Raw genomic sequence first — 11,576 nt, 5'->3', positions numbered from 1 at the left:
GGGCATCATTTGTGAAATAAATTATTGGAATACTCTTATCTTAAATGAGGTTTAAACGTATATTCCAGGAAGGAAGCAAATAAAACCACCTACATATTCTTCTTGCACTGTCCTCAGCAGCATTTATGAGAATAATTGCATCATTTAATGAAATGTTTTTCATTTCCCTTGTAGAGCATTACTGTGAATACTTTCATACTTGGCAATAGAAACCACCAGCCTTTAAATGAGAGCTTTGCCCTTGGATAGTTCTTTCATACAAATTGATCAGAAGTTGTACACAAGCATTCAAGCTTTGTTATTAATGTTCTTGCACTTTTTTTGTTTATTTCCTCCTTTATCTTTCTTGTCTTAAGAGCACTCTAGAAAACATTAGTGTGTGCTATTAGTCAGGTAATGATTGTGTGTGTGAGAGAGAAATAGTTTTATGACTTAAGGATTCATCATACTTGTGTAAAGTAAATTATTGATTGATGCATACAAATGTGTAAATTGCATGACTGCACTTATTTAATTTATTAAATAGTCATAGAAAAGGCCTCTTTTCAAGCCCCTGAAAGTTGTTTATCAATGTAAAACCTTTACATCCCATTGTAAATTCTAAATTGTATTAATCTCACATTTATTTGAGTAAATAAAGTATGAAAATGTCCAGATATATTTTTTCTTCTTTATGCACTGGCCAGCTTTCTTCCTACTACTACCAAATATTTTTTCAGTAATGATGTAGTCCTGCAGGAGTCTTTCCCTACAGCTTGATAAAAGAAGCTGTTCTCCAGTCTGGTAATGTGTTGGTGTTTTTGTCTTGAACAGGAAGTGGCCGGAGTGTGTGATCGAGATTGAGCATCCTTTACCACCCGTTGCAAATATTTACGCTTGGTAGCTTGGCTCTCCACATATAAACACCACTTTTTGAAGTGTAAAATTTAACATTATAAACCAACTACATCACGGTCACATGACTTCACGTCACCACCGCTAAGCCAAAGGTGGACTTGTGTTGCCGTGATGACGTTTAGTATATTTAGTCAAGTCTCAGACAAAGAGTTGAGTATTTACTGATGTATTTCATCTTGTTGAACAAAACGTGAACATCTTGTGAGCTTGTTTTAACCAAAGACTTTACTTCAGGTTTCTAACATGTTATTTTTGTCTTTTTAGAACTCATCACACCTCTCTATACATCTTTGATTCTTCAATGCTTGTTAAAACTTTTCGAACACACTGGTTACTTGCGGCTTTCCACCCCCTTTACTCCTTAACTCCAACAGTATTAGTCAGTGCTGTCATGTCTCCAATTGCTAAGCTTAATTGCTTGTCTGCACTAGTTACATTATGATTTAGAGAAAGTGGCTCTATGTTGATTTACACAATAGTAAGAGATGGGTAGGTTGGGATAGAGAGAATTAGAATCTAAGAACCACATTTTCTTGCACACCTGTGAACACATTACTGAAACTAAAAGAAAAAAAGCATGTATAAAGTGGATTTTCATCACAGGACAAGAATACTTAAACCCTGTCATCTCTCATTTAGAACCACACAATGCTGTATGTGGATGTTTTTGGCAAGGTGTACATATTTTATGCCAACATAGACATGGCACTGCACCTATCTGCAGGAACACAGAATAAAGTGTTATTTTGCAGCATATGTAAAAATGGCTTCATTACCAGAGAAAGAGGTGCAATATAACTCACTCGCACGCATTCAAACAGGGCATTGACTCCGGATTTGTTCCTCCACAAAATGTGCTCTAAAATAGCCCTTTGTATTATTGTACTAATTCTCATTTGAGCTCATTGCCACTGACACATTGCTAATTAAAAAAAACAAGAGTAAGAGTCTACGGCGGCTCTGTGAGGCAGTACCAGGGCATAGTGGTTGTCGCTAAATGTAATTGAAAACCACAAATGTCAAGGATTCACAAGGATAATTTGTTGTCATTATGCAACACAATACAAATGTTGCTTCATTAATTATGCTACACACGGCGAAAAATGACTGAACAAAATGTAAATGTATTCCTGAAGTCCACTTTTGAAAGGGGGGCCCTATTATGCTCATTTTCAGGTTCATATTTATATTCTGTGCTACTACTATGACCTGTCTACAGCACCTTTTTTCAGTTTGTCTGAAACCAGAGCCCAGTCTGCCTTTGATTGGTTAGCTGGCCAGCTCTTTGAGGACTGGGTTCTTCCCAGTGGCGTTTTTATATGTACAAAAGTGGTGGGGCACAAACAACTTTTACTGATTTGAATCGCTATACGCTGCTCTCTCTCGTCTCCTCTTCACAAACAACTACTATTTTCGCGGCACACGTACTTACAGCCAATCAGCTCTCTGAATTATGAGATGACGTTTGGTAGGTATGTCAGCACAGTGCCCCTATGGTGATTATTTTGTTGCCGCACACATTGAATAGAAAAAACTCTGAGCATGCAGAGTGTAGTTTTTACAGCAACCATTCACTTAGACAGTGAGAGAGAGGGGCATGATCGGGGCTTGACCCACGTAGCTCTAAACAGCTCAATAGGCACACACTATAGACACTAATTAGAAGAACACAGACTAAAAAAGCAATGTACAGATGAATCAGATGATTAAACATGATCATAAAATATATTTTGAGATGTATTTTTTTGCATTTATTTGCATTTTTTTAAAGTTATTATTTGAATTACTTTCTGCTGACACGTACCTGCCCCTAATGACCAGTCGCCACTGGTTCTTCTTGTGGGCACCATGGCTGCTCGTGAATAGTCTGTTTTTGCTTAGGAAGGTTCTTAATGGGTGAAAGGACCAAGACACATCAAATTGCAGCCATTATATGAGCTGGTTGAGTTCCCAAAATGCTAAAGAAAAGGTGCTTCAATGCTTTCTTTTTTGTCTCCTTGAGCATAGTGCACACCAAATCATTTTATACTAAAGTAAGGGAGATAATGCAACCCACAATTCCGACTGCCAATAACATCCTGTTTTGTAAAATTCTATTTATATGAGAAGCTCTCCATTTACGCAATCATCCAACAGCTTAAGCCCACAATTGCTTTCATGGCAGAGGCACACTCAGAGGCAGTGGTGTGGTGAAAAAAAGACATATTGAAAAATAATTGAGGACAGAGGGTTAGGGCAAAGGATAGCAGGGATCTTCCTGGACCAAAAGTATTGGAAGTGTGAGGCAGAAGCAGAGGTCAACTTGGCTTCCGTTTTCTCTCTTTCTGAAGGGGTACTGCAGTGTTACAAAAGAGCAAGATGGCTAATTATGTCCACTGTTTTTCTCTAATAAACTGTATTCTTTCTCCTTCATGGAACATATTACAGTAAAAAGGTAAAGGAGAAAATAGTCAGACTTAGGAAACAACACCAACAGGCATTTGCAATAAAGTGTACCTGTATTACTAGGGTAAAAGAGATTACAAAAGCCTACTTTTTAGAATTCAGTTAATTCTAGAGCTCTTATAATGGCTGCCAATGATTTTCCAGGTGAGTTATTTCAGTTAGACGCCTTCCTAATCTAAGAACACTTTTCTGCACAGCCTGGTTCTTTCAGCCAGTAGCTTGATTAGCTAATGTCCAACAGCGGGGTTCCCTCCAGGTCTGCAGCATTTAACAAGGGAAAACCAGTACTCCAACACTCCCATCTCCCTCATTCCCGCTGAGCTGCACTTATTGGGCCATATAAATAGTACATAATTGAAAATGAATGTGCCAGTATTCTCAACATCTCTCTGTGTTTCCTGTTTTATTTTTAAAAGGGTTCTCCCCATGTTTTATGTCTCTTTTTACTTCCTGTCTCTTTGTTTTACCACTTGTAGATTACCTGATTCTGTTCACAGTGCCTTTTGTGTTTTGCCTTCCCTACCCAGATGTGTCTTGTCCTTGAAATGAGTCCTACAGGTATTTCAGTTCTGGTTTTCTGATCGTTGTCCGATCCGTGTTCTGTTTTGTGTGCATTGGAGATATTTGTTACTTTTGTTTTGCCTTGCTCTGCCTGATTACCTGCAATTAAAAGGGTATTTTTCTGTATCTTGTACAGTAGGCCTACATCATTAATTTGGGTCCACCCTGCTCTTCCTCCATTTGTGACAAATATGACCTGATTGCAACCTTAAACTTTGACTATATAAGGCACTTATAATAGCAAAGCTAATATGTACAATTATCATTGATAGGAATTGTCATGTCTGGAAAATGTGGGTGTAGACCAGTGGCGAACCGTCAGGGCCTTCATGGTATTCAGAGAATACCCTGGAACACTCAGATAAAAGAAACAAAATATCGATTTAATTATATAAATAAAATGTATATAAAATGAATAAATGAGAATCGTATCTGTGTTGTTGATCTGCAGTGTTGGGACTAACTGTACTGTAACGCAACTACTTTTTGCGAGAACTAATAGCGTTACTAGTTACCTATGCCCATTAAGTAACGCCGTTATAGTTACTGTGATTTAAATGGGTGCGTTACTGTGTTACATTATGTGGTGGAACCATGGAACTGATCCGAATCTCCCTGCGGATGTAACTCACAGGCGAATACAGCGATCTCCTCTCACAGCACCATGGAAAAGTGAAAGTAACCAGAGAGGAGTGATGATTTGTTAACGCGGGGTAACATTTGAGCGTAAGCCAATCAGAGACAGAGTTGGGCGGGTCTTGCCTTATGGGGAAAATACACACACGAACACTTGCTAATGCTAACACACACACACACACACACACACACACACACACACACACACACACACACACACACACACACACACACACACACACATGCAAGTATCAGCGAGAGCAGCAGCGCATTTACAACTTGGAGATATAACCACTATTTTCAATTTGTGGGGATAAAGGACGCAAAAAATATTATGGTCAAATGTAAACTGTGTCACTGTGCAGGACAGAAAACTAGTCGCCAAAGACCCCACCGTCTCAACCACCTGCAGTGACCCAGATGGAGCAACAACATCTAAACAGCCGGAAAACGATTTTTTTAAATCGCCAAATTTCACCCAGAGTCAACTACAGTAAACAGATTGATTGCCAGGTAGGCTTATGTTGTTGAGGACATGCTGCCCATCGCAACGGTCGAGTCTGTTGCCTTCAGAGAACTAGTCAGCAAAAAACAACACAAAAACTTGTATTTTTATTGTTATTATTTTTAAAGTAAAGTAACGTGTTACTAGTTACTTTTATAATTTAGTAACTAATAAAGTAACTAGTTACTTTTTTGAGATCAGTAACTATAACTATTACAAGTTACTTTTTAAAAATAACTTGCCCAACAGATCTGTAATATTACAGTGTTACCTTGATTTGTTTTGTCCTTCTCGGACCATGCACTACGCATTTCAGTGGTTTTGTGTTAGAAAAGAAAGCAACCAATCATAGACGTCGGAACTAGGGGTGCGGGGGGTGCGGCAGCACCCCCTCCCGTCAGCCTCAGGAATCACAGGATTAGCCTACGTTAAAAAAATAAAAATAAAGATTCTGAATTTAAACTCAATTTGTCTGACTTACATGTATTTCTTAATACAGATCTTTTGATGTGATATGCACCCTGCCTGGCTCAATACAGCAGCCTGGCTGGCATGGCATAGCTGTTGCTATGCAGACTGCATCTGACAGCTCACTGTGACGTTGGCCTATGTGTAAAAAAAAAAAAAAAAAAGTAGCGGGAATTTTTTTTATGTTTGCTGTGTTCGCGGCTCTCATTTGTTTTTAGCATATGCATAGGCTACATGATTTGAGTTCAACTACGCCAGCTAGAACTAGCCTATGTCTCAAAAACGAATTTCAGATTTTTTTTACAAATCCGCCCGACCCAGCTAAACGTCCGAGAGAGACACCTAGAGGCTGTGTGCCAGCAACCGGACAGCAGCAGCAGGCAGCCGAAGGGCCCGGCGGCCCTCGGCCTCGTCCTCCCTCCCCAGCGCCACCACCAGCACCCGGTGCTAGCCAAGAAGAGGCAATATCATGCAAACCACCACAGGATTACAATTTTCCTGCCAAGAAGTTGGGTGAGAACTTCACTCGTTCCTGCAAGGCCGCCTGGTTCAGAGAGTGGCCGTGGCTGGAATACATCGCGGTCAGTGATGGCATTGTGTGTGGTGTGTGCAGGTCAGCTGTCAAGCGCAAGTTGGTCGGGTCAGAACAAGCTGACAGTCCGTTTTTGAAAGATACGGGCTTTTCAAACTGGAGAAAAGCAAAGGAGAAAATCAGAGACCACGAGAAAACACGCATTCATTTAGATGCGACTCAAAGATTGGCTGCATTGAAAACTACGCCAATTAATGCGCTTTTGTCTGAGGCTGCTGCTAAAGAACAAATAACAGCCCGGAAAATGCTGGAGCTCGTTTTCAGCAGCGTGAGATTCCTGGGGCGCCAGGGACTCCCTCTGAGAGGAGCTGCAAATCGGGATGGGGTGTTGTGGCAGCTAGTGGTCGAGAGGGTACGCGCTGATCCTGACCTGCAAAACTGGATGAAGAGGAGGGACAATTGGATGTCGGGCAGCATCCAGAATGAAGTTCTGGAGCTGTTTGCCCATGACATCCAGAGGAAAATCGGAGCCAAAGCATCCGAAAGTCCTTTTTTCGGCTTAACTGCTGATGGGACCACCGACGTCAGTGGAAAAGAACAGTTCTCATGCAGTATACAATTTGCAGATGACAATCTTGAAGTCCAGAATTTCTTTCTGGGCTTTTACAACGCTCCAGACACAACCGCCGAGATGCTTTTTCTGTGCATTAAAGATGTCCTTGTTCGGCTAAATCTGCCGCTGGAGAAGCTGAAAGGCTACTGTTTTGATGGAGCCAGCAACATGTCAGGGAGGTTCAAGGGAGTGCAGGCAAGATTAAAGGAAACATGTCCTGACTCCTTGTTTGTCCACTGCGCAAACCACTCTCTGGATTTAGTGTTGCAAGAAGTGGCAAAAGAAGTGCGCCTTGTTGCCGATACACTGAACTTTGTTCGGGAAGTCACAGTTGTGATTAATGATTCAGCAAAGAGAAAAACGTTATACCAGTCTCTTTTTGGATGTGGAGAAGTGATCAACCTGCTTGCCCTGTGCCCAACTCGGTGGTGCGTCAGAGTTGTGGCACTGTCACGGTTGCTGGCATGCTATGGAGAGATGCTGCAGACATTTAGGACCTTGGAGAGTGACAGGATTGTCAAGGGGGAGACGCGTGCCAAAGTGGCAGGATTGCTCAAAAAGGGCACCACTACGCGCACAGTCTTTGGTTTGTTTGCCTGCGTTACCATGTTTACGCCATGTGAATCCGTGGCTCGGTCACTGCAAGGCACCAAAGTCACAGCCCTTGGATCAATGGAAGCTGCCAAACTTCTTTGCCAGCGACTGAACACACTCAGACAAGATGACACCTTCGCTGACCTTGTGGCCAAGACCAAACAATACACAGAGCGCTACAACTTGAAGCCTCCTCATCCAGTGCGCACCAGCAAGACCCCAGCGCGTTTTCGCCATACAGCGGAGGAGGAGGAACGGGAGTTGGAGAACGAGGGTAAATAAATAGGCCTAAATAAATAAATAAATAATGCCAACAGTATTTTAAAATTAATCATAAAGCTCATCGGTCTGTAATGTTGAAAGAATGCAACAAATACGCACACAGAGCGTGCTCTCCAGCATTTGTGGACAGATTTGATCTATCCATAGAAAACGATATCATAGTTCATAATAATGTACTACATCCATGTACGCTTATTTGCGAAATTAGCCTGCAATTAATAATTCATTACAACGGTATCAACTGACTAAATAACGTATAGGCCTACTTTCATAACAAACCATATTCATAATTTGAATTGAAAATTTAAGGTTGACCCACCCAGCTTAAATAGGCAGCCCATATGGAAACTATTTGTTGGTTGTTGTTTAACTGTTATATTTAACTATTAAAGAATATCCAAGCCTGTGGAAGAGGGAATTGTTTGAGGCCCTGGACTTGGTGCGCACAGAGGTGGAGCGGCGCTTTGACCAGGAAGGACTCCGCGTAGCTGCAGGGCGAGAGCAGGCAGTTCTACAGGCGGCCCAAGGGAAACGAGTGGATGTGGGTTCCCTGGAACTGACTTCCTTTTCAAGAGAGCAGCTAAGCCTTGAGCTGGACATCCTGAGCGACGTGTGTAGGGGGCGAGAAGTGAAAACCATTCAGGATGTATTGGCCATTCTGCACACCTTGCAGCCCCAATCCCGCTCCATGCTGTCGGAAGCGGAGAGGCTCATAAAGCTCTGTCTGGCTCTGCCCATTTCTGTCGCGGCATCCGAGCGCTCGTTCTCGGCGTTGCGCAGGTTGAAAACGTGGCTGCGCAATACTATTAAGCAGGAGAGACTCACTCATTTGGCCATTATGAATGCGCATAGCGACCTTCTCGATGAATGCGATGTCTCGACCCTGCTTAAAGAATTTATCAGCAGAACAACGGAGAGAAGGTCTACTTTTGGAACAGTTTAAAAGCCCTTACGAGCGCAAAGTAAACCGTTATTTTTCTGAATGTTCCATTAGGCCTATGTTCGTAAAGGCTGTATTATTCTGTTGATTTTCTGAATGCTGTAGGCCTATGTTATCGCCTATTAGGCTACAGTATGTTCCTTAATAAAGGCTTGATTAATTCATTAATTCATTTTGTTTCATACATTTTCGTAACAATTAAGATGCTGCATGTGTTTATGTAGCCTATATCCAGTGGCGCAAAAAGTGGGTATGCACTATATGCAACGCATAGGGGCGCCACACCAGTGGGGGCGCCCAACAAGCGATGGTAAAAAAAAAAAATTTAATTAAATAAAAATAAAATGGTATTTTCTTTATGTTTCTAAATAGTTTCTGCATTTCCTTAAGGTTTTAAAACATTTTAGAGGAGTAATATGCTAGAGAAGGGCGCCCTATCTCATAAGATTCCATCATAGAATTTTGACATAGAGGAGGGAGCACGAGCAGGGACGCCGTGAACACTGAGGAGCAGGCGCTCGTTGTGAGTTAACGTCAAAAAGAAATTATGGATAAACCAAAAAAGCGGTCGGGGGCAGAAAATAGAAAAAGAAAGAGGGAAAAGGAGACGGCGTGTCAAGGGATGCGACAACAGCTAAATAAGTGGATGTTGAAAGGCAACAGGTAGGAATAGGATGATTTAAAGTGTGACGTCTGTCTGTGCTTGGAAATATTGACTGGCTAGCGTATGCTAACACTGGGCATGTAGCAGCCAAAGGTGGGTGGGTTTATGGCTAGCTTAGAATATGCAAACCAATGTTGCTGCGCCAGCGCTGACATGGAAAGTATGAGGTAGCATGTACAATAAATGACAAGAATCTGGAAAACATAACTAATGCAATAACTCTGGTTTATCATGGAATCATGCACACATTTGCTACCAAATAAGAGGCTTGCAAATGTCAGTTCATGTTAACAGACTGTTCTCAGATTGGCTAGTGTTTGCTAACACTAGCAGCTGAAGTGTGGTTTACGGCTAGCTTTAATGCAAACCGATGTTTCTGATAGCTACATTTAGATTTTGGTTAAACCCCATGCATGTCACGTCCAAATTGTATTAAGGTAAAATAACAACTGGTAAATATAAGGTAGCATGCACAATAAATGTCAAGAAGCTGGAAAACATAGCTAACCATGGAATCATTTAAATATGTTGTGCTGCCATTAGCTGTCTATGTTAGCTGTGCTGTCAGACATACAGGCTATACATCTGTTTGGTGACACAGAAGCTGTTATTACAGGGTCACATCTCTTTACAGGTCTGTGATAAGTAGCTCTCCGTATTTGTTCTTTTAAAATTCAAAATGTGAATGTACTTTCAACAGCAGCACAACCTTACACGGCATAATAGTGTTTTTTATTTGTTCTTTTAAAATCCAAAATGTGAATGTACTTTCAACAGCAGCACAACCTTACACGGCATAATAGTGTTTTTTATTTGTTCTTTTAAAATCCAAAATGTGAATGTACTTTCAACAGCAGCACAACCTTACACGGCATAATAGTGTTGTTTTTTTTATTATTAAGTTGCCTTATCACTGGGCTGATATAATAATTTAATTTAGACAGCTGCTTTAACAGTGAATTCATTTTATTCAGGTGTGAGGATGGTGGCTCAGGAAAGACAGGGGAAGGCAACAGGTAGGTCTAACATTAGGTGTAAGTGTAGGGGTCTTGATACCAACAGATTCATTTCTTAATATTATTTTAATATTATTAATAAGGAAAAACTAATATGGAAAATCTATTTCATAATGTTTGTTTGACAATATATCTTAGTGGAAAAGAACACAGGCAAGGAGTGAATGAGACAGACATGAGGTCGGCGATGGCATCAAGTAGAGATGAGACCAGTGATGATGTCAGGTAGTAGGAGTTCTATTAGTTTGACCACACAAAACTCAATGTCCAGTATGGTTTGAAGTTCTGTTGACCAACCTATTCACTGTGTCCTTTTTTGGGATAATAGTGCAGACAGAGATGGAGAGCCACTCACCACAGAGGTGGAATTTGAGGAGATTGTCGAACCGAGAGGTGACGATGAGGTGGAAGAGAATGTCGAACCGAGAGGTGAAGATGAGGTGGAAGAGAATGTGGAACAGAGAAGTGAAGATGAGGTGGAAGAGAATGTCGAACCGAGAGGTGAAGATGAGGTGGAAGAGAATGTGGAACAGAGAGGTGAAGATGAGGTGGAAGAGAATGTCGAACAGAGAGGTGAAGATGAGGTGGAAGAGAATGTGGAACAGAGAGGTGAAGATGAGGTGGAAGAGAATGTGGAACAGAGAGGTGAAGATGAGGTGGAAGAGAATGTGGAACAGAGAGGTGAAGAGGAGAGGGCTGAGTCAAGGCCTTACTCAGAAGATCCATCAGACTGGCCACCACCACATCAGATTGGGGACTCATTTAGGCAGTGTGTTGTTGAAAATGGCCCACACAAATGTCCTGATGGGCCATATCCAAGATCAGAGAAGTCTAGAAGGTGTTTTTCGAAAGCGTATTGTTTTCGCACAATGTCAAATGGAGAGAAAGTTGCACGAGATTGGTTACTGTATTCTAAAAGTACGAATAAGGTGTATTGTTTTGCGTGTAAACTTTTCGGTGGAGCTAGCGTTGTTGACACACGCTTTGTGGTGGGATATAATAACTGGCAGAGTCTTTCAAAAATGCTGCAGCACCATGAAACCAGTGGTTTACACATCAACGCGTATCTTTTGTGGAAAGAATTAACATCTCGCTTACGCCTTGGTAAGACAATTGACAGTACCTTGCAAAAAGCCATAGAAGCTGAAAAGGCACACTGGAGAAGCGTGTTAACGAGAGTGATCGATTGCATACTCTTTCTCGCAGAAAGGAACTTGCCACTGAGGGGGAAGAATGCTACATTAGGAGATCCTAAAAATGGAAATTTTCTGGGTGTCCTTGAGGTCATAGCACGATATGATGTCACACTAGCAGAGCATCTTAGAAAGGTAGCGGCTAAAAAAACCACAGGATATCTTTCCTGGTGCACTCAGAATGAATTTTTAGATTCAATTGCAGACTGTGTACTTGGTAAAATTTGTGC

The 11,576-nt window shown here is 41.4% G+C and overlaps 1 protein-coding gene across 1 annotated transcript; it reads left to right on the top strand.

Annotated features, from left to right (window-relative positions):
- Window positions 1–6,348: 6,348 nt before the first annotated feature.
- Window positions 6,349–8,476, top strand: LOC307029595 (zinc finger MYM-type protein 1-like; the record flags this gene model as incomplete). The annotated part of the gene is made up of 2 exons (XM_079665675.1): window positions 6,349–7,525; window positions 7,926–8,476. The coding sequence occupies 2 exons, from the start codon at window positions 6,349–6,351 to the stop codon at window positions 8,474–8,476; spliced, it is 1,728 nt and encodes a 575-aa protein (XP_079521801.1).
- Window positions 8,477–11,576: the final 3,100 nt, after the last annotated feature.

This window comes from Notothenia rossii (assembly GCF_949606895.1).
Source record: "Notothenia rossii genome assembly, chromosome: 2".
NCBI lineage: Eukaryota > Metazoa > Chordata > Actinopteri > Perciformes > Nototheniidae > Notothenia > Notothenia rossii.
The sequence above is the reverse complement of the archived record's forward strand: the minus strand, read 5'-3'. Positions and strand labels throughout refer to the sequence as shown.